General features: G+C 41.8%; 1 protein-coding gene across 1 annotated transcript in view; it reads right to left on the bottom strand.

Moving 5' to 3' along the window:
- LOC109897276 (syntaxin-1B) overlaps window positions 1–24,077 on the bottom strand; it is a 66,674-nt gene that overhangs the window by 10,573 nt on the left and 32,024 nt on the right. The window contains exons 2-7 of the mRNA XM_031833905.1: window positions 23,502–23,576; window positions 21,048–21,147; window positions 16,869–16,943; window positions 8,336–8,409; window positions 1,402–1,510; window positions 33–106 (exon numbers count right to left, since the gene is read on the bottom strand). Coding sequence (XP_031689765.1) covers window positions 33–106; window positions 1,402–1,510; window positions 8,336–8,409; window positions 16,869–16,943; window positions 21,048–21,147; window positions 23,502–23,576 — 507 coding nt within the window. The remainder of the gene's footprint in view (window positions 1–32; window positions 107–1,401; window positions 1,511–8,335; window positions 8,410–16,868; window positions 16,944–21,047; window positions 21,148–23,501; window positions 23,577–24,077) is intronic.

Genomic DNA, 24,077 nt, shown 5'->3' with positions numbered 1-24,077 from the left:
GGGGAATGGCCTGGCTCAGGTGTTGTACTCACGTCATCGGTGAAAATGGCAAGCTTGCCACTCTCCAGCATATCCTCCAGCTCCTCGTTGGTGGTTGTTCTCCCAGCTGCCGAGCACACATAGGCACACGCACGCACACACACGCACGCACGCACGCACGCACACACACACACACACACGCAATGAAATATATTGCCAACAAATGATCATAATGCTTTGCCTGATGCACTTAAAGTTTAGTTATTTAAATCAACACATTCCCACTGTTTTAGTGCTAATTTGAGGCACAGCACAGATTCTGGGTAGTAATTAAAAAAGACCATGTATCTCTAACCAGATGTCTAGAATAATCTAGATCAATTTAAAGCTCTAAGGTATTCTAAAAAATATGACTCAAAATGAAATAATATGAAAGAAAACACAGTTTTTAAATGAAATGTGTGAGCTGAATTACAAGTTATCACTGTACTATAAGGAAAGTCTTTTGTTTTTGCAAACTGCATGACTATACAACTTATCATTGGCTAATGTGTGGTCATATGTGGCCATTCAACCCCCTTGTCTACTTAATATCGTCTTAATAAACTTAAAATGCATCTATACTGCTTAGTCTGTCCCAGTCTTTGAAAAATACTGCGTCTGTGCATAATACTAGTTGATGTCCGGATCTCAGATGTCACTATGGCTGTGAGTTGTGTATGAAACGCTTGCCAGTGTCTGTGTACTTCAGTATTATCTAATACTTCAGTATTAAAAGGATACTCACTGTCTGTGAATTACAGTCTGTCTCATATGAAGGTCAGTGGGGCTGCCTTGAAAATATCCTTACGTCTGCAAAACCCATTTTTGTGTCTGCGCTGTTGGGTATCAGTGTATATTTAGTAAGAACTCTGGCTATTTCTTGTGTGAGATACTAACGTACCTCCTTGTCAGTCGATGTAACCCTGTCTGCTGTCAGCATGTGTGTGCATGGCATTAGTCTTGTTGATGTATTACCAATCACAAAATCAATCATCCAATCAATCAATTGGATTATATTTGTGCAGCCATTTTAACAAAGTAATTGACAAAGAACGCTAAATGAAGTCGGGGTCTAACCCCCCTAAAATGAGAGAATCTAGGTTGGTAATGTTAATATACTGTAATGTCTGTGTACTGGATGGTTCTATGCTCTACGAACTGTAATGTACTTGAAAAGTATTGCCATACATAGATACTATATAGAGCAGGGTTCCCCAACTGGTGGCCCACGGACCGAATTTGGCCCGCGGGTGGAATCATTTGGCCCCCCCAATTTTTTTCCATTTGGCCCCACCAATGATCCATGATATAGAGTATAGTATGGAATGTCAGCGGTGCATTAACTGTGCCCTATGATGGTGGTGGGCTACAGATACTCACTGATCTCCAGCTGTCTCTGGATACGGTCCTTGCAGCGGTCCCTGTATTTGGACTGCGTGGTGTTGTACTCGGTCATCACCTCTACAAACTTGCGTGACAGCGTCGAGTGCTAAAAGAACAGACACAGGGAGATCAGATGGGGGGGGGGGGGGGGGGTTAGGGGGGGGGGGGGGTTAGGGAGTGGCCACTGGAGCAAAGAAAATAATAAATAAGGTCGATCAACACCATCTGATAATGTGATGATGCCTAATTGGCCATTTGCAGTGCACATCAATCATGGCCTTGATGAAAATGGCAGAAACGCCTGCATATGTATGCACACATGCACCTGAATTCAAATAGTGGCTGCTGCATTAGAGATTTTGCTGATGCTGCAAAGTCAATGACAGTGGCAGTTGAACGTTCCGTCCACCAGAGGGGATCATTGAGTATCACTGAGCCTTGTGCATTGAATTACTGCCGAAAATAATACAGGCAGGGGTCAAAGCAAGGATGGCTCAATTCTGTGTCCTGGAGGGAAGGCCTGATATTCAGCCCAGCTGTGTCTCCTGCTCGGCTTGCCTGAATAACCCACTAACAATGCAGGGCAAGAGAATAAGGGAGAGGTACACTCTTAGAAAAGTGCTATCTAGAAAAGTGCTATCTCGAACTTAAAACGGTTCTTTTGGCAGTCCCCACAGGAGAACCCTCTGAAGAACCTTTTTTGGTTCCAGGTAGAATACTTTTAAGTTCCATGTAGAACCCGTTACACAGATGGTTCTGCAAGGAACCCAAAATAGTTATAATGTTTGCTATCAAAGACTCTGCATATTACCTGGTCATGATGGGGACCAAAACAGAGGTTTTAAACTACTTGAGTAGTTGGAGTAAGAACCGCTGTCTTAAAATGATACTTTTTTACATGTATTTTTTATTATCACTCTTTGTACAACACATTTTTATATGTTAATTCATCTGCAGTGCAAATGAAGACTGCACACTGCATCAGCAGTAACTATCATTTCCTGGAACAAAAAAAGGTTCTACCTCAAACCAAAAAGGGTTATCTTAAGGGGACAGCCGAAATAACCTTTTTGGAACCCGTTTTTTCTAAGTGTAGCTATGGTGAGGATGGAAGAGAGGCTGGAATTTGTGGCAGCGAGTCAGAGGATCAGGTGGTTGAGAGAGTCAAGATATTCAAATGACAGATGTCCTTTCTGGCCACCTCTGAAGAACATTGGTTCAGAGTGAGATTATCTGAATTTCAAATGAATGAACATTTGGGTGGTTTAAAAGAAAAGTGTAATTTTGAAAAAGGCACAATCCAGTGCACAGCTTGATTGAATGTTTAGGTGGGCTATAGTGAGTATCTAGAGTTGTTCATGTGATATGATATGGGAAATGTCACCTTTGCCATTGTACTTGTATTGGTATACTGTGGGTTTTGAAATGATTGACACCCTTGATAATAATTCAAATACTGAGCAATATTATATGCTCAAAAATAGGGGGAATTATATATACTATTTTATACTAATACAATTGTTCAGCGAAAGAGATGATTTTGTTCAACAAGTATTTTTTTTGTGACTCGTGGCCTCGTGTGAAATGTTATTCATATTTTTCATTAATTCATAATTCCTAAACATACTGTATATATTTTTTAAACCTGCTGAAAATCTGGTGTTTCTACGTCAAATGGTTTTGTTATTTTTCAGTCTTCTGTGATGTACACTGAACAAAAATATAAACACAACATGTAAAGTGTTGGTCCCGTGTTTCATGAGCTGAAATAAAATGTCCCAGAAATGTTCCATACACGCAAAAAGCCTTATTTTTCTCAAATGTTACGCATAAATTTGTTTACACCCCTGTTAGTGAGCATTATAGCATTTTTCAAGATAATCCATCCACCTAACAAGAAGCTGATTAAACAGCATGATCATTACACATTACACAAGACAATAAAAGGCCACTCTAAAATGGGCAATTTATTCACACAACACAATGCTATAGATATCTCACGTTTTGAGGGAGCGTGCAATTGTCATGATACACTGCAGGAATATCCACCAGAGCTGTTCCTAGAGAATTCCATGTTCATTTCTCGACCACGTCGTTTTAGAGAATTTGGCAATATGTCTAACAGGCCTCAACTGCAGACCACGCGTAACCTCGCCAGCCCAGGACCTCCACATTCGGGTCCTTCACAAGCGGGATCATCTGAGGGGAGTGGCATGGGTGCTGAGGAGTATTTTTGTCTGTGATAAATCGCTTTTGAAGGAAAAAACTAATTCTGATTGGCTGGGCCTGGCTGACCATTGGGTGGGCTTGGCTCCCTCCCAGGCCCACCAATGGCTGTGCCCCTGCCCATTCATAGATTAGGGCCTAATTCATTTATGTCAATTGACTGATTTCCTTATATGAACTGTAACTCAGCAACTTTATTGAAATGGTTGCATGTTGTGTTTATATTTTTGATTAGTATATATACAGCTGAAGTCGGAAGTTTACATACACCTTAGCCAAATATATTTAAACTCAGTTTTTCACAATTCCTGACATTTCATCCTCATAAAAATGTAGGAACCCCACAGTTAGGATTTATTTGAAGAATGTGAAATGTCAGAATAATAGCAGAGAGAATTATTTATTTCAGCTTTTATTTATTTCATCACATTCCCAGTGGGTCAGAAGTTTACATACAATCAATTAGTATTTGGTAGCATTGCCTTTAAATTGTTTAACTCGGGTCAAACATTTCGGGTAGGTTTCCACAAGCTTCCCACAATAAGTTCGGTGAATTTGGGCCCATTCCTCCTGACATAGCTGGTGTAACTGAGTCAGGTTTGTAGGCCTCCTTGCTCGCACACACTTTTTCAGTTCTGCCCACAAATCTTCTACAGAATTGAGATCAGGACTGTGTGATGACCACTCCAATACCTTGACTTTGTTGTCCTTAAGCCATTTTGCCACAACTTTGGAAGTATGCTTGGGGTCATTGTCCATTTGGAAGACCAATTTGCGACCAAGACTGGTGTCTTGAGATGTTGCTTCAATATATCCACATAATTTTCCATCCTCATGATGCCTTCTATTTTGTGAAGTGCACCAGTCCCTCCTGCAGAAACCACCCCCACAACATGATGGTGTTCTTCAGCTTGCAAGCCTCCCCCTTATTCCTCCAAACATAACGATGGTCATTATGGCCAAACAGTTCTATTTTTGTTTCATCAGACCAGAGGACATTTCTCCAATAAGTACGATCTTTGTCCCCATGTGCAGTTGCAAACCGTAGTCTGGCTTTTTTATGGAGTTTTGGAGCAGTGGCTTCTTCCTTGCTGAGTGGCCTTTCTCAGGTTATGTCGATATAGGACTCGTTTTACTGTGGATATAGATACAGTACTTTGTACCTGTTTCCTCCAGCATCTTCACAAGGTCCTTTGCTGTTGTTCTGGGATTGATTTGCACTTTTCGCACCAAAGTATGTTCATCTCTAGGAGACAAAACGCGTCTCTTTCCTGACCGGTCCCATGGTGTTTAAACTTGCGTACTATTGTTTGTACAGATGGGCATGGTACCTTCAGGCATTTGGAAATTGCTCCCAAGGATGAACCAGACTTGTGGAGGTCCACAATTCTTTTCTGAGGTCTTGGCTGATTTCTTTAGATTTTCCCATGATGTCAAGCAAAGAGGCACTGAGTTTGAAGGCAGGCGTTGAAATACATTCACAGGTACACCTCCAATTGACTCAAATTATGTAAATTAGCATATCAGAAGCTTCTAAAGCCATGACATAATTTTCTGGAATTTTCCAAGCTGTTTAAAGGCACAGTCAATTTAGTGTATGTAAACTTCTGATCCACTGGAATTGTGATACAGTGAATAATAAGTGAAGTAATCTGTCTGCATGTCACATTCTGACCTTTATTTCCTTTGTTTTGTCTTTATTTAGTATGGTCAGGGTGTGAGTTGGGGTGGGCAGTCTATGTTTGTTTTTCTATGTTTGGTTTCTGTTTCGGCCTAGTATGGTTCTCAATCAGAGGCAGGTGTCGTTAGTTGTCTCTTATTGAGAATTATACTTAGGTAGCCTGGGTTTCACTGTTGTTTTGTGGGTGTTTGTTTCCGTGTGTGTGTTTGTCGCCACACGGTACTGTTTCGTGTTTTGTAGATTTCACGTTATCGTTTATTGTTTTTGTTTGAGTGTTCATTTGTCTTTATTAAAAACATTATGGACACCTACCATGCTGCATCTTGGTCCAATCCTTACTCCTCTTCTGACGAAGAGGAGATCTGCCGTTACAGAAACGGAGCCCCAAAAATGTCTTGGGGGAGGCACACGGGGAGTGTGGCGAAGCCAGGTAGGAGACCTGCGGCAACTTCCTGTGCTAACCGGAGAGCGAGAGGGACTGGGCAGACACTGTGTTATGCGGTGGAGTGCACAGTCTCCCCAGTGCGTGTGCATAGCCCGGTGCGGTACATTCTAGCTCCTCGTATCGGCTGGGCTAGAGGGGGCATCGAGCCAGGTGCCATGAAGCCGGCTTTACGCATCTGGTCTCCAGTGCGTCTCCTCGGGCCGGCGTACATGGCACCAGCCTTACGCATTGTGTCCCCGGTTCACCAGCACAGCCCAGTGCGGCGCACTGGCCTGGCTACCGGGAGCATTCAACCAGGTAAGGTTGGGCAGGCTCGGTGCGCAAGAGCTCCAGTGTGCCTGCACGGTCCAGTCTATCCAGTGCCACCTCCACGCACCAGCCCTCCGGTGGCAGTCCCCTGCACCAGGCTGTCTCTCCGTCTTCTGCCTACAGGTGTTCCCGCCTGTCCAGCGCTGCTAGAGCCTTCCTCCTCTCCAGCGCTGCCAGAGTCTCCCATCTGTCCTGAGCCGCCAGAGTCTCCCGTCTGTCCTGAGCCGCCAGAGTCTCCCGTCTGTCCTGAGCCGCCAGAGTCTCCCGTCTGTCCTGAGCCGCCAGAGTCTCCCGTCTGTCCTGAGCCGCCAGAGCCGCCAGTCAGGCAGGAGCCGCCAGTCAGCCAGAAGCCGCCAGAGCCGCCAGTCAGCCAGGAGCCGCCAGAGCCGTCTGTCAGCCAGGACCTGCCAGAGCCATCAGCCAGCCAGGAGCCGCCAGAGCCGTCTGTCAGCCAGGACCTGCATGAGCCGTCTGTCAGCCAGGACCTGCCAGAGCCGTCAGACAGCCTGGAGCCGCCAGCCAGCCAGGAGCTGCCAGAGCCGCCAGTCAGCCAGGAGCCGCCAGTCAGCCAGGAGCTGCCAGAGCCGTCAGCGAGCCAGGAGCTGCCAGAGCCGTCAGTCAGCCAGGCGATGCCAGAATGGCCCTTCACTCCGGAGCTGCCGGAGTCTCCCACCTGTCCGGCGCTGCCGGAATCTCCCGTCCATTTGGGACCCATGGCTAGGGTTCCCAGTCGGAGGTTGGTGGCGAGGGTCGCCGCTCATAAGAGGCCACGGGGGCGGTTGAGGAGGCGGACAAAAACCGTGGTGAAGTGGGGTCCACGTCCCGCGCCAGAGCCGCTACTGCGGACAGACGCCCACCCAGACCCTCCCCTATAGGTTCAGGTTTTGCGGCCGGAGTCCGCACTTTCGTTTATTGTTTATCGTTTATTGTTTTTGTTGAGGTGTTCATTTCTCTTTATTAAAAACATTATGGACACTTACGACGCTGCATCTTGGTCCGATCCTTACTCCTCTTCAGACGAAAAGGAGATCTGCCGTTACACTGCAAACAATTGCTGGAAAAGGTACTTGTGTCATGCACAAAGTAGACGTCCTAACGGACTTGCCAAAACTATAGTTTGTTGACAAGACATTTGTGGAGTAGTTGAAAAACGAGTTTTAATGATTCCAACCCAAGTGTATGTAAACTTCCAACTTCAACTGTATATAAAGTGTAATATTGGGGTGCAAACTCAAAATGTAATACATTTCAACTCTATATCTGACATGGTACAGGTGTCTTCATTTTTAAAGCCCATAACCATGTGTGTGTGAGGTGTATACTTTGGTTTCAAAGTATATTTGTTTGAACTACCAACTAACACTTTGTGCCACAATTGATAACGGTTGGTAATTGAGCAGATTGACAATATTTCACAATTCTATTCAGAGAATGTGGTGGCGTCATAATTTCACTTCATATTCAAAGAACATACTTTTGGTTTTTGTGTTACTCTAAAGTTAACCAAGGCTTTTAAATGTGGTCCTAGGGGAAAGATAATTAGTCCTCATACAGACGTCATAACCTAATGAATCTTTATTTGAGAATGAAGCTTCATTCACCATCCCCGGTTAATTTGAGAACTGGTTTACAACCCAAGGGGGAGGACCTACCCCAAGCCAGCGGAACATATATCCTAATCTTTAATCGTTCGTTTTTAAGCACATTTCTCACATGGCTTTTCTAAAACTCTTGATATATGCCAAGTTGTTTAATTTTAAAAGTACATTTCAATATATCTTTCATAGCTTCATTCTTCGGTGCTACATAATTGCTTACTTCATCCTTGAAATGACATGATCAATCTAACACATTTTCTATCATGTCAAAAGACAAATGTATGTCAATGAGCTTTTACATTCAATGGTGCATGACGGTCCATAGTCATGAAGGCCTTGGGAATTCCCGCTTCATAGGGGAATTAAGTCTCCTACTATATGAAGATTTATACTCTACGCCTAATTGGTGGTATTCTGGGTAGGCATCAGACCACATGGTTACAATAACAATATAGCTTTAAATGTCAGACCTGTATTCAAATAGTATTTGTTTTTTTGTTTCTTTTTCAAAGCCAAGTCTGCAAAAGTGTAGTTGGCAGAAGGCTAAACTGGTGGTGAAGCCATGTATTCTCCGTCTTTATGATACACCAGCAGCTTTATGTTTGATCAACACCTTTTTGGTACTTGGCATCTCCTCAGTGGATGTGCAGAAGATACGAGCGAGTGACTCACCTGTGTCTTACGAATTCGCAGGTCTGCAGATGATCTGTTCAGCCCCTCCTCCTGCTCAATGCTCTGCTCGATTGCTTGGGAAAGAGGCAAGAAACTGTGAGAAATAAACAATGGAACCACCAAACAAACAGAAAGGAGATTCCCCCCATCTTCCACTGAACCTCTCCACCAGAGTCTGGTACTTTCTTTCCCTATTATCCATTATTTTACAAGGTAAGTTGACTGAGAACACAATTCTCATTTACAACAACAACCTGGGGAATAGTAGGGGGATGAAAGAGCCAATTGTAAAATGGGGATTATTAGGTGACCATGATGGTTTGAGGGCCAGATTGGGAATTTAGCCAGGACACCGGGGTTAACACCCCTACGACAAGTGCCATGGGATCTTTAATGACCTCAGAGAGTCAAGACACCCATTTAACGTCCCATCTGAAAGATGGCACCCTACACAGGGCAGCGTCAATCAATCACTGCCCTGGGGAATTGGGATATTTTTTTAGATCAGAGGAAAGAGGGCCTCCTACTGGCACTCCAACACCACTCCCAGCAGCACCTGGTCTCCCATCCAGGGACAGACCAGGAGCAAACCCTGCTTAGCTTCAGAAGCAAGCCAGCAGTGGTATGCAGGGAGGTATTCTGCTGGTACTATAGCTAGCATGCTAATATGCTAACATTATGTCATCTTGGGTGGAACAACGAGTACTGTATGTCATGTGCAATATGCTAATGCTACAATTACATATAGGCCCAGGCTTGATGATACAATTCTAATATTTTACAACAGATTTGTAAAAAAAAAAGGCATTTTACTTAATGAGTCATCATACAGTACCAAACCCGATAGGGGAATTCAGACCCAAGTTATGCGCGTAAATGGAACCGAATCCCTTTTTATGCACCTTTCTCTCTAGGCGTTATCGTGACCTTGAACATAAGCATGAGGTAAAGTATGTGCCAGCCAGCTATTCGTTTGGGGTGGAGATCATAGAACTGGAGGTGTGGCAGAGGTGTGTCTACCGGTACGCTGTATTCTGATCTTGACTTGATTCCCTCATCATTCCACCGCCTTTACGCGCAAAGACATCATTAATAAGGTCGAGCAAACTGTCAGTTCCAAGTGGAAAGATATCTACTTTACAAATAGAAATAACACCAATCTCCATGCACTATCACTTAGAAACTTATAAGAGCTATTGATAAGACCTAGGTAAATTAATAATCTGTTTGGATTAGGGGATTATAAATATACAGTGCCTTAAGAAAGTATTCACACCCCTTGAAGTATTCCACATTTTGTTGTGTTACAAGCTTGAATTCACACAATGTACCCGTAATGAAGTGAAAACATGAAGCGAAATCATGTTTTTAGACATTTTTGCTCATTTATTTAAAAATTAAATAATGAAATATCTAATTTACATACAGAAGTATTCACACTGCTGAGTCAATACTTTGTAGAACCACCTTTGGGTAACTCTCTAAGAGCTTTCCACAGCTGGATTGTGCAATGTAAGCACCTTATTCTTTTCAAAATTCTTCAAGCTCTGTCAAATTGGTTGTTGATCATTGCTATACAACCATTTTCAAGTCTTGCCACAGATTTTCAAGCCGATTTAAATCAAAACTGTAACTAGGCAACTGAAGAACATTCAATGTCGCCCTTGAAGAAAAAATATGTGGAAAATCACATGATTTCACAGGAAATTTCATGTGTGAAATCATATGAAAACCTGTGTTCATGGAACACTTCACCTGTGATCACATTTTCACGAGTATCACAGGTTGCTTTACATGTTGTCACGTTATCACATTAACTTCTCACAAGATCATGGAAATGTGTTTTTGTAGCACTTCACGCATGTTCACGTGAAATGTACGTGGTTTTTCCGTTAGAGCCTCTTGGTAAGCAACTCCAGTGTAGATTTGGCCTTATGTTTAGGTTATTATCCTGCTGAAAGGTGAATTTATCTCACAGTGGTGTTGGAAAGGAGACTGAATTAGGTTTCCTCAATAATTTTGCATGTTCTTAGCTCTATTCTGTTTCTTTTTATCCTAAAAAAAATCCCTCGTCCTTGCAGATGACAAGCATACCCATAACGTGATGCAGCCACCGCCATTCTTGAAAATATGAACCCGTGGTACTGTACTCAGATTTGCCCTAAACATAATACTTTGTATTCAGGACAAAAAGTACATTTCTTTGCCACATTCTTTGCAGGATTACTTTAGTACCTTATTGCAAACAGGATGCATGTTTTGGAATATTTTTGTTCTGTACAAGCTTCCTTCTTTTCACTCTGTCATTTATGTTAGTTTTGTGGAGTAACTACAATGTTGTTGATCCATCATCAGTTCTCTCCTATCACAGCAATTAAACTCTGTAACTGTTTTCAAATCACCATTGGCTTCATGGTGAAATCCATGAGCGGTATCCTCCCTCTCTGGCAACTGAGTTAGGAAGGGTGCCTTTATCTTTGTAGTGAGTGGGTATATTAAAATAAGAATTTGTTCTTAACTGACTTGCCTAGTTAAATAAAGGTAAAATATATATATATATATATATATATATATATATATATATATATTGAAACACCATCCAAAGTGTAAAAATGTATAACTGTTCAACATGCTCAAAGGGATATTCAATGTCTGCTTTTTTTTTTTACCCATCTACCAATATGTGCCCTTCTTTGCAAACCATAGGAAAACCTCCCTGGTCTTTGTGGTTGAATTCACTACTCGACCCTTACAAATAATTGTATGTGTAGGGTACAGAGATGGGGTAGTCATTTAAAAATATTTTTATTTGACTTGTTAAGCACATTTTTAGTCCTTACTTAGACTTGCCATAGCAAAAGGTTTGAATGCTTATTGACTCAAGACATTTGCGCTTTGAATTTTACTAACTTGTAAACATTTCTAAAAACATAATTCCACTTTGACATTATGGGTATTGTGTGTAGATCAGTGACACAAAATCTGAATGTAGTCCATTTCAAATTCAGGCTGTAAACACAAAAAAATGTGGAACAATTCAAGGGATGTGAATACTTTCTGAAGGCACTGTAGGCCATTTTCAAAACGACAAGTTGCTTTCTAGGGGCAGTCACTCTTTAAATCAAAATGCATCAAAAATGCATTTTTAGATTTCCTAAGTATGAATCCATAGTGGGTTGCTGACCATAAACCAAATATTATTTTCCAGTTGTGTTGCCCTCTGTGCATTTGATTTGGATCGACAAAACAGAGAAATAGCAGGATTTGGGGATGTCAAATTGCCAGCTTATGACATACCATCTCCTTTTGAACAAATGCAATGTTCCCAAAACTATAAAACATTGATCAAAAACAACACATTTGGGGTATTCTGCCAAGCTCCTTTTAAATAGAGGCAATGTCCTTAAAAAGCTTTTGGAAAAAGAGATAATTCCTGATACATACTTATGGACAAATGTTGGGTTTCTCACAACTACGAGATAATGTGATTCCCAATATAATCTATTGTGTACTGTATGTGATTAATTCATCATTTTACATTGGTTTTCTCTCTGTGTGACCTTCCCCAAGAGTATTACCGAGAACAATAAAGAGAAAATGGAGAAATAAAAGAATGTCAAATGAAAGCACCAGATGTAAGGACCTATTATATCACCCATAATATAACATTTGCATTTGTGAATCATCTATGTAGGCTTTATAAGGGCTTCATTAAGCTTCATAAGATTGTCAATGTAACTGCGCAACCCCTCCTCACAATATCTCCCACCTCTCAAACTCTTTTGGGCTCCCGAGTGGCGCAGCGGTTTAAGGCACTGCATCTCAGTGCTAGAGGCGTCACTACAGACCCTGGTTTGATCCCGGGCTGTATCATAAGTCCCATAGGGTGGTGCACAATTGGCCCAGCATCGTTTCGGGTTAGGGGGAGGGTTTGGCTGGGGTAGGCCGTCACTGTAAAATAAGAATTTGTTCTTAACTGACATGCCTAGTTATATAAAGGTGAAATAAATAAATATTCCAGATTAATTGTCTTACCATATTGCGCATACTCTTCCTGTAATTTTTCTTTATGACTACTGTACGCCCTGGTGAAAGACACAGTGCTCCGCTGGTGTCTCAATAAGCTAGGCCCACTTTGAACCCACCTTAGATCAAAAGCAAAGGAGATTTCCATATTGCTGATTGGATGTTTTGTTACTGCTGCATGGTGCCCAGACGCCAATGTCCCATCACCGTTCATTACCTTTGATAGAGGAAGCCCTCTCTCGGCAGCAAAGTCTTTTATAATGCAATTTAGAAGAAACAACCAGATGAGTGGGAGTCGTCTAGATTATTGGACTAAAATAAAGAACGAAGCTAGAGGAATGTGACTCAGCGCCATTGAGTGAGTGGTTTCCTATCTGGCTTCAGAGGGAGCTTATACTTCAAAGGAGATTAGTCTAAAACTCCTACTGGTATTTGAATTCACGCCCCAAAATCAGACCTCTTGTGCACGTTTGTATAGTATCTTAGTGGTGGTCTATCAGCAGCGAGTGTGTTGGACACTGAGATGTTTGAGATGTTTGAGATGTTTGCCTCGTGGTGCTTCAGGTATTTTGATATCAACTACATATAATAAGTATGATTTGTTTTAGTTTGTGTCTGAAATGATCGACTTTATGTTATGTATTCTTGACCTATCTGCGGTCTTGTATCTTGTGTAGTGCACCTGTGGTAATGTGGATAATGCAGGGAATCTATAGCGTGTTTACCCACAGCATCTGTGAGGTCATACAATATCTATGCATGATGGTTTCCCTATCGTTTCATAACTTCCTGATCAATCTAGAGAATCTACCGTACAGTTGAAGTCGGTAGTTTACATACACTTAGGTTGGAGTCATTAAAACTAGTTTATCAACCACTCCACAAATTTCTTGTTATTAACAAACTATCGGTTTTTTTTAGCAAGTCAATCTACTTTGTGCATGACACAAGTAATTTTTCCAACAATTGTTGACAGACAGATTATTTAGCTTATAATTCACTGTATCACAATTCCAGTGGGTCAAAAGTTTACATACACTAAGTTGACTGTGCCTTTAAACAGCTTGGAAAATTCCAGAAAATGATATCCTGGCTTTAGAAGCTTCTGATAGGCTAATTGACATCATTTGAGTCAATTGGAGGTGTACCTGTGGATGTATTTCAAGGTCTACCTTCAAACTCAGTGCCTCTTTGCTTTACATCATGGGAAAATCAAAAGAAATCAGCCAAGACTTCAGAAGAACAATTGTAGACCTCCACAAGTCTGGTTCATCCTTGGCAGCAATTTCCAAACGCCTGAAGGTACCATGTTCATCTGTTAAAACAATAGTATGCAAGTATAAATACCATGGGACCACGCAGCCATCATACCGCTCAGGAAGGAGACGCGTTCTGTCTCCTAGAGATGAACATACTTTGGTGTGAAAAGTGCAAATCAATCCCAGAACAACAGCAAAGGACCTTGTGAAGATGCTGGAGGAAACAGGTACAAAAGCATCTATATCCACAGTAAAAATGAGTCCTATATCGACATAACCTGAAAGGCCACTCAGAAAGGAAGAAGCCATTGCTCCAAATCCGGCATAAAAAAGCCAGACTACGGTTTACAACTGCACATGGGGACAAAGATTGTACTTTTTGTAGAAATGTCCTCTGGTATGATGAAACAAAAACAGAACTGTTTGGCCATAATGATCATCATTATGTTTGGAGGAAAAGGGGGGGGGCTTACTAGCTGAAGAACACCATCCCAACCGTGAAGCAAGGGGTGGCAGCATCATGTTGTGGGGGTGCTTTGCTGCAGGAGGGACTGGTGCACTTCACAAAATAGATGGCATCATGAGGCAGGAAAATTATGTGGATATATTGAAGCAACATCTCAAGACATCAGTCAGAAAGTTAAAGCTTGGTAGTAAATGGGTCTTCCAAATGGACAATGACCCCAAGCATGCTTCCAAAGTTGTGGCAAAGTGGCTTAAGGACAACAAAGTCAAGGTATTGGAGTGGCCATCACAAAGCCCTGACTCCGTTACACCAGCTCTGTCAGGAGGAATGGGACAAAATTCACCCAACTTATTGTGGGAAGCTTGTGGAAGGCTACCCGAAATGTTTGACCCAAGTTAAACAATTTAAAGGCAATGCTACCAAATACTAATTGAGTGTACTTCTGACCTACTGGGAATGTGATGAAATAAATAAAAGCTTAAATAAATCATTCTCTCTACTATTATTCTGACATTTCACATTCTTAAAATAAAGTGGTGATCCTAACTGATTTTTTACTAGGATTAATTGTCAGGAATTGTGAAAAACTGAGATTAAATGTATTTGGCTGAGGTGTATGTAAACTTCTGACTTCAACTGTATCTATAGTGGTGGATCTATGGTTGGTCGGCTACCTACCTACAGTATAGCAGCGCTCCCCGGTGAGGCACTTCCTCTGGCTTGCTGCCTACTGCCTTTTCATTTTTCACTGTGTCATGACTCAGCTGATTTGCATAATAATGCCACGGGGGGCTCCTTAATGTGATCTTAAACAAGGGGTTTACCTGTCTTTCAGTAAATATCAACACTCTACATGGCTGGTTGAAGGGTTATTGATCATTGTTGTTCTGTTGGTTAAACACTTTGTCTGACTGGATGAGACAGGAGCTGCTTCTCTCTCCTGGACTGCAAAGCTACCGCATGGCATACTGTACAAGGAAGCAGAGTAGTAGCATAACGTAGCATAGCGTAGCGGTCGCCTGTAAACCTGAGGCGATCTTTCACACGAGGTCTGATGGAAAATGTTGCATTTTTGGAGCACAGTGTATAATGCACTTGGCATTCAACTCATCTGAATGTGATTACCTTTTCTGTACTGATGCTGCTGGTTTAATGCACTATTCAGTGTATTTGGAGTCTGAAGAGGTAGCTTCTTAGTTTACAAACTAGACTGGTGAGAAACTGTAAATGGTAGTTCTTACATAGTAAAATAATAATTTTCTATAAAATGCTATTGAATCATATGAGGCACAAGAGAGTATTCCTAAGAAGAACGCAAAGCCTAAAATATAAATTGCTACACCATCAAGTCCTATTACAGTTTTTAAAGGGCATTTTTCAATTCTCACTTTATTAGTTATTAGGAAATGGTGAGCAAAGTAACATATTGCACCTAGATCCAGGCGTCAACTGATATGCGACCTGGCATGCTGCCAGTCTGAGGGCAGAGGCTGGAGGCAGAAGGCGTTTGGATGACAAGAGTGATGTCAGCTCCATTGCGGCTTTGTTTTTTTACAATATGCCCCTTGGGGGATCACCAGAGACAACCTATTTTCTACAGCAAAACCCCCAGAAGTATATTATCTGTTCTCCACTGTACACATAACTAGGCAGCTGACGAGCTGATTTAAATGCCAAATGATTTATATATATTCATGTGTACACAGTGGGTAGGGTTGAAATGTATAGTAATGCTACTGTAAAAAAAGATAGATCATTTGAGAGTCAACTGACAAATTCTGCAGTTTTTTCTGTATAACGTCGAATCAAAGAGCACCCAAGATTTTTGAATGCTCTCTGTTTTGATCTTTACTTCCTACTCAATTATATTATAAATCTAACCCGCGAGAGAGAGACGATTGTATTAAGAAACGATATCACAGATACGTTTCAAACACATACTTGCAAGACTGCAGTGTGATCTGTGTATTCAACGTATGCAAATATTGTGTTCGAGATACGGACGGAAAATTATAACATGTCTGCAATGTGCATTTGCATTATGCGTGTGTGAATGGGATGTGTGTTGGGGCGAATGGTTGGATGGAACTCCCAGATAGATGGTTTCACTGCTCGACCGTCACACATTCATGCAGCAATGCCCTTGAACCATCATGGCTTGAATTGTTCACTGTCAATCCAGCTTTTGCTCTTAGATATAATTCTCCCCTCATTAAAAAATACAATTGTTGTAGATGATACTCTGACCCCAATTGACTCTTGTCCTTAACAAAAGTCCCTGAGACGCTCATTTGACGTTATTGCAGGGGGCCACTAGATGTAGCAAATATCGTCATTTTTGTTCATCGTAACCATTTTGTTTTAGGATGTTGGGCCTGAAATCATGGGGACTCCATTGAGGACAAACACTCTCGGATTTAAGGGGCTGATAAAGACTAAACATTGTCTTGTGTTTTTATTTGAGCTATAGTAGTCTGCTGTGTTGCCTTTACATAAATGTCTTCATTGGCTTTTTCTGACCATTAGTGTTCTAGTCAGGTAATCTAACGAAGCAAGTGTTCTGGCTCTGAGCAAGTGTTTAAGTAGCGGGTTCAGTATGAAAATGGAAAAGATAAATAGGGTAGGTTTGACATCATTTCCTTCGTAGCCAAGAGGTTCTAATCTTGTGTTCAACATCTAGCGTGGACAACTTAACCCGTGCAGCGTTGGTTGACATGGTGTTTTTCAGGCAAAGTGTTTTCCAGTGTTTCACACAACATTTTCCATTTTCATTTTATATTACCTTTTAATTTTGAGCGAACTTTATTGGCTGTCTTCTTGATGTCAGCTGTGAGGTCCTCCAACTCCTGCTTGGTCTCTGAGATACAGAAAGAGAGACAAAATTATGCCATGCTCAACATTGTGTTCCATATTATACCATTATGGCAACAATATTCAGTTATCACAATTCCCAACCTGTGTCAATCACAATACCACTGATAAAACAACTTATGTTGTCAGTAAATTAATGTATTGTATGCGAGTGATATTGCAAAGTTTCTCATTTATGTATAACAGTGTGCAAACATACTAGTGGGTGAATGAAAAGTGTTATTGTATGTGAAAATCAGTTTATTCACCAGTTTATTATCTAGACAAAGAATATGGGATTGTGTAGGTTGGAGTGGATGAGTGTGTGTGACAGTGTTTAAGCCTGTGTGTGTGCGTGCTGATGTACGTGCGAGTGTGTTTGTGTGTGTGGGACTCAGCTGCAGTGTTTGGGCTGATTTATTACCGCTGCAGTGCCATTCATTCAGTCACTGGAAACCAGCTCAGCCCTTTCTGTCTCCCCTCCCTCCCTCCCTCCCTCCCTCCCTCCCTCCCTCCCTCCCTCCCTCCCTCCCTCCCTCCCTCCCTCCCTCCCTCCCTCCCTCCCTCCCTCCCTCCCTCCCTCCCTCCCTCCCTCCCTCCCTCCCTCCCTCCCTCCCTCCCTCCCTCCCTCATACTTCACTTCCTACCTCATCCTCTCCTTCCTTCACACCTGTAATTCCCTCATTCCCTCCCTTCTCTCTCGCCCACCTCCGCAAACACCCCAACACTCTCGTCTAGTCTAGTGCAAAAGTCTGTTTTTCCAGAGCACTCCACTAACAAGAGGACCATCTCCTAACACATCATTAACTGGTAATAGAAACTCATATGCATAATTTGTTTATCTACAACAAATGTATAACGTCTACCCATGATTATAGATAACTAATGAGTTAATTGCCGGCATGTTTCTCTCGTGTTGTAATTTGGCTGTCGGCTCATTAAGATAGTTTGTGCTTTACCTCAGATAAGAGTTTTCACAAGAGTGCAACACCTACATCCGCTGGTTAATCTTAAAACATGTGCCTCGTACTTCAAGAATCATAAAGAAACATATCTATTTCTGACGCTAGGAAGTACCTAGAACCTAAAAGAATCTAGAACCTAAAAGGATTCTTCGGCTGTCCCCATAGAAGAAACCTTTTTGGTTCCCGATAGAACCATTTTGGTTCCATGTAGAGGGCTCTACATTGGACCCAAAAGGGTTCTACCTGTAACCAAAAAGGGTTCTCCTATGGGGAGAGCTGAAGAACCGTTTTGAAATCCTTTTTTTTTTATAAGAGTGTAGTTTAGCACTATTGAGAGCCGTTTTTTGCATACAGACAACACAGATAGGTCAATTACCTTTCAAAGTACTGTATCAGCAAGGAAAGCCATTGTAGATTTGTGATGTTTGTTTGGGGTATATTTAGAGTCAATTAGTGCAAATGAACCTGTAATCACTAGGCACATTTTAGGTGCTATCAACAAACCAATCAGATGCTAACAAGCTCCTGTCAGCTACTTAATAGGTTAACACTGGATGCCTTGATTGTTGGGTTGTGTTGTGTTTTCAATACCGTGCTGTTTTTTTCTGAGATTATGTCTAAATGTTAGTGTATTTAAGGTGTCCGGTAGCTACTCCACGCCTCTGCATTTGACCTGTCTATCGATTCTCCCAAAGCAAAAAGGGTCCTATGTCACTGAACTGGCAACTCATATTTGCACACAACGACACCTCTTTGTGGGTCAATACTGTTGTCTGGGACTAGCATCCGTGATCTATATTTCAAGACACGAGCTGGCTACAACACAAAGCAATTTCAGTTGAAAGATTTAGCTTTTGGCCTCTAAGAGGCTACCTATAAGGCCTTTACCGATAAGGCATTTTATATGTGTAAGTGTAAATGCATAAAGACTACAACTAAATAGCTTCCTAAAATAAGTTGGCTGCCATGGCTGCCGTGTATTGTATTGCCTTCTGTTGACGGGTCCTCCCTGTCCTTGTGTTCACCCTGTGTGTGAATTCTGTGCTAACTCAAATGGAGTGATTCCTCAGGATTTCACTATACATTATGGAGATGCCCTTCGGCCATGATTGGAGAGAGGCATGAGATTTAAACATGTTCCGTTGCTAAGTCCAAGAATGATTGTTCCTTGTACGATTCACAATTCATTTGAAAATAGCAAAGTGTGACAGGGCAATATGAATAACTACAGGCTACAGCGTTGGGTTTCCAAGTGATGATAACTGAAGATGATTTTTCGACACAGATTTCTTCAGTAAACAACTACACTTCCCAGCATGCATTATTCAAGGAAGTACACTGGAATGCATTTTGTATCATCCACTGACTTCCAAACATTATTTGGAATGGCTTGACATAGGGAGAGGCCAAATTTAAGCTTTTGGTTCATTTTGAGGACATAAATGTAAGATTAAGCTAGCATGAATATCATAAAAAACAACAGAAACAGAAATATGCTGGCAATTCTGTAGGGACAATGTACATTACTGTCTGAGTTGGAATATTTAATATAATCAATAATAACAGTGAATCTAAAGATATTATGTTTATGTGAATATATGTAAGCCATGATCTTCCTACTTAAGACGCTTTAGTAACAAAAAAATGTTCCAAATGACCAGATTCCCCACATTTATCACATAAAGAAATCCGACAACCTACACACACACATAGCATAGCAACCACATACTTACTAGTTAAACCACCTGGGTAGATAACTAGTAACCAGTTAGCTCACTCACAAAAACTGAACTCCAACAACAAGTCCCCTGGAGCAAGTCCTTCATGAAGCATGCATCACAAGAAAAAAAAGGAGGGGAAATGGGGGGGGAAAAGGAAGGAATGACAGACAGACAGAAAAAGACAGAAACAGTCCAACAACATTACATAAGATAAAACATGCTTGTGTAGAAATTGAAATCAAATATTGAAATCATAAGGCAATTTTTTTTTTTTATGCAAAAACACATTGAGGAGCTACAATAAAAGTGATGTGAACGTGTGAGAAAAGGAAGTGAAATCTGAAGGATTCCGTGAGGATGGTACAGTAGGTATTGTGCCACTGCCTGCCCTGAGACTCTGGGTTAACCCAGACTAGAGGTTGTCTGGCAAGGCCTAAACATTAGCAATGAAACATTCATTCACTCCAGTTGAGTCACTAGCAGCCTGGGTCACTGTGAACTCTAAAGAACATATACTACACTCATCTCCTAACAACCGCACGGCCCTACAGCAGCACGGCAACAATGAAGGGGCCGTTTACTGAAACGTCTTTCACTGTATGTTCTTGGCTGACTGATTGTGGCATCTTTTGGGCCCTATTGAAGTTTTGACAAAATGCCAGACAGTCATAAGGGCCTAAAAGCAGTGGTTGAAGGTTAACAGGATTGGATTTCAATCAAATTATTGGAGAATAAATATTTACACACATCTTCATGTCTGTTTTATACCATACTCATAAGTGTTATCCATGGTAATACTTTAGTGCCCTCCTTTTTTTTTTTTAAGCCTGCCTCCAAACAACTTCATTTCATGTTAGGGCAAATGTATGTGTTGTCTTCATTGGCCGTAAGATTAAAATGTGTTATAATAATGATAATATTGTCACAATAAACACACAAAAAAAAACGTTTCATTGAGTATTCAGTGAGTGTGGTGGTGAACCCTCGTCAACCAGTGGGTGGAGTCCCACCCTTGCAAATTCATTTGAGTCGTGTGTGTTGGCCGGGTGTGCGTGCGTGGGCCGGGTGTGACTCAGTAAGAGATGAGTGGGTGGGGTCACATTCACTGAGTGTGTGGGTGGAGTATCTCCCACAGGTATATAGACAGGGTCACACACACACTTAAACCAATCTGTCTCCGCTATCCTCAGGCCCTTACTTACTCCCCCTCACACAGACCTGAAAGGATTTGACACCAATACTAAACTGGAAAGCAATATTGAATTTTCTGGCATATCACCTCTATCTATCCAGTCCTGTCAGTGCTGCAAGATGGAGTCCATGAGGACTGAGGGAAAGCCGTATGGAACTGGTATGGAATTGGGCCCCGTCTTAAAAGTATCCATTCCAAACTCATGGATGTGGCTCGTGGCCACCGAGACTTACTTTCGTCAGGGTTGGGCGCTGCCAGGATGGCGCTATGCTGCTTCTTGACCTGCTCCACATCTTCTGACAGCTTATCTATACAGACTCGGATCTCTTCCACCTGCACAGGGAGTGAGAAGGAGGGGGCAGAGGCAACATACTCTTTAAAGGAGTGTACTGTCAAATGGCCGTGGTCTAAGGGGCTTTTCCGTTCTAGTAATTCTATTTCTATGCAATTGACCAACCACAGCCACCCATGGAGAGGATGTGTGTATGGTGTGGGAGAGCTGAGGCCTCTGAACCTCATCATGGACCGGATTGCCTCACACACTCAATCATCGACTGACATGACGACCCAATGGAAGCACTTTTCTGATGGGTAGGAGAGCAGGGGAAGTCCACATAAGTCAATTACTGACTGATAATTATCATCTCTGCTGGTTTAGGGTTGGGAAGCTTGATTCTTAGCCATCGTCGGGGGAATTTAGGAATGTTATTTAGTCTAAATGGTTTTCATACTGAGACATCACAGCGAAACCTGTTAACATACATACATACACCGGCAATAACATCTGCTAAACACGTGCATGTGACAAACCAAATTTGATTAGATTTTTAATACCTTATTACAGTATTAGCTATATATCGTCACGTGTTGGGGATCAACATCTCTATCTAACATTTGTATGATACAAGACGGTCGCTGTTTCAATGGTGGGTGTTCAACCTCCTCCAAACCCCACAGAATGTGCAGAGGCGCCTGCAGATAATACATTTCCAAGAACTTCTGACTATCCCCTGAAATCCTGTGCAAAGTCAGCCTCAGCAGCCTAACCACACATTCTGCATTCATTCCACCTCTCCATCTGAATGGGTTATGTAATCCAATTCCCAATACAGATGTGTCAAAGGCAGATACAGACGTGTCAAAGTCCCCCTATTCTTGGTTACTGTTTGTGGATATGCAGATACTTTTGCAATGACTGTATGGATATGAGCATCTATGTGCTCTGTATTCCTATTCATTCTCTTCTCCATTATTAATAGCTCTTCCTATTGTTCTTTCTATGGGACAGAGAGTTCAACGACAATGGCTTGTGAGCTACTTCCGCAACGAAGTTAAGGCATACCGAATAAACTCGTGCTTTATAGTGAATTATTGTTTAGCCCAGATTGAGCCAATTCCCCTTCCCCTATAGTGTTCACTTAATCGTTTTAGAGGAAAGCTTTGTAAAGCAGACAGATTCGTTTTCATTAGGACAGAGGAGTTGAGCCACGGCCCATAAGGTAGTGAGGAGCACAGCTAAGCCAGGCTCAATGACTGCACCCTGCCTGCAGCAGCAGCAGAGCTTTTCAAAGGCAGGTGTCCTCAATCCCAGCTAGCCCCTCGGGGCCCCACTAACAGTGTCTACCTGGTCTTCCAGGCTTGATAAGATGCCTATCAAAAGACAAGGACCAGAGTTGGGGATTTTGTTTGCGATTCATGGGTATCTGTTCAAGGTTTTTGCTTTAACAGCCTTTTCAAAGAGAGAAAACAATTCCTCTGTGTATAAAATGGAGCGGTCTTACACAAAGAATGAACTACTGGAAATGTTAAGCCACAGATTGTCTGTACTCACAGAAATGCTGGGACATTCTGTAGCCATATTGTCAAACATCCAGGGTGTTAATGTCTTCGTTAAGACTTAACACTCAGCGATAAAGAGTTCTGGCAGCATCTCCCAAGTATAAAATATACCTCCACTGATAGAGTTGATGGATTGACTGCAGTCTTATTATGGTAGGAAGAAGAGAAAGGCCACTCAATTTTGGCATATTAGGCTAAATAAATCACAAGAAACCCAGGGGGAGGGACTTAAAAGCTGTTGCATCCTCCACACATTGTCTTTTAGTAGCTTTCCCCCACCATTGGATCGTCAGTTAGTATGCAAATCATTCCGATTTCTTGTGTTTGAACACACCAATCATAATGTTGCTCTATTTGCATATCCTGCCCCTTCTCCTTTAACTCTCATGGCATGTTCCTTGTTGCATAGGATGAATGTGGAAAGAAATTATGCTTAAGCACTTTCAATTTTGAAAGATAAAGCTGAAGGGAACATGACCTGGAGGTAATGTCGCCAGCAGGCCTATTTTCTTTTTGTGTGTTTACATTATGTGGCCTGATGGCCCCCATTAAAATATGGCATTAATGACACTGCACTTGGAAACACTAGTAAATGGGTAACACGTAAAACAGGAACACCTTAACTTTAGAGATATGGCACTTATAAGGCATTTACTACCAGTTAATTGCCAATTATGACCTCATGGCATTATGCATAGACCTTAATTAGTCAATTTGCACCCTTTTATTAAATATGACCTGCAGACGTGTGGATACAAGAAACTACCAGGTTAAGTTTGTAATAATGGTTATTAGGATATTTCGCATGCCAAAAATGGCATGTATTACAGTTATTTGGTTGCACTGACCTGTTCGAAGAACTCATCCATGAAGTGATCCCGATCAACCTGGACAACTTCTTCATCATCATCGCTGTCCTTAGCCTAAAACAGAACAAATGAAAAACAAAATCAGTCCCCCATGCACTACACTGGCATATTACATTGTTGATTGCGTATTTGTGACCTGTGCAAACCGCAGATAACACAGTACCACAAGTGGCTATAGATCTCTCCTAACTGTTGGAAGGGTAAGGAGTAAGGATGGAAGGGTAAGGGGTAGAGAATAAAAAAGGAAAACCCTTGTATCCATACTGCTTGGTGACCTGCATGTTAGCCATTTTAGATAAAGCTACAAAACAGGCTTTGAAATACATGTGTTATATTTGCGCTGTCACTTCAAACAGTTCATGATATGAAAGGAATGACCCTTGACGGGAGTGAAGGGAGAGTGACCCTCAGCGTCTTACACAAAACCTCCTCGGCTTAGAGCGATGCGGGCTGTGTAAACTGACCTCAACAGGGTCAAGGACTAAGAGACAGTGAGAAAGAAAGGCTGTATACGAAGGTGTTGAAAATGGCAGGAGAATCGATGGAACACCTTAC

This window comes from Oncorhynchus kisutch, linkage group LG10 (genome assembly GCF_002021735.2).
Source record: "Oncorhynchus kisutch isolate 150728-3 linkage group LG10, Okis_V2, whole genome shotgun sequence".
In the NCBI taxonomy this organism is placed as follows: Eukaryota; Metazoa; Chordata; class Actinopteri; order Salmoniformes; family Salmonidae; genus Oncorhynchus; species Oncorhynchus kisutch.
The sequence above is the reverse complement of the archived record's forward strand: the minus strand, read 5'-3'. Positions and strand labels throughout refer to the sequence as shown.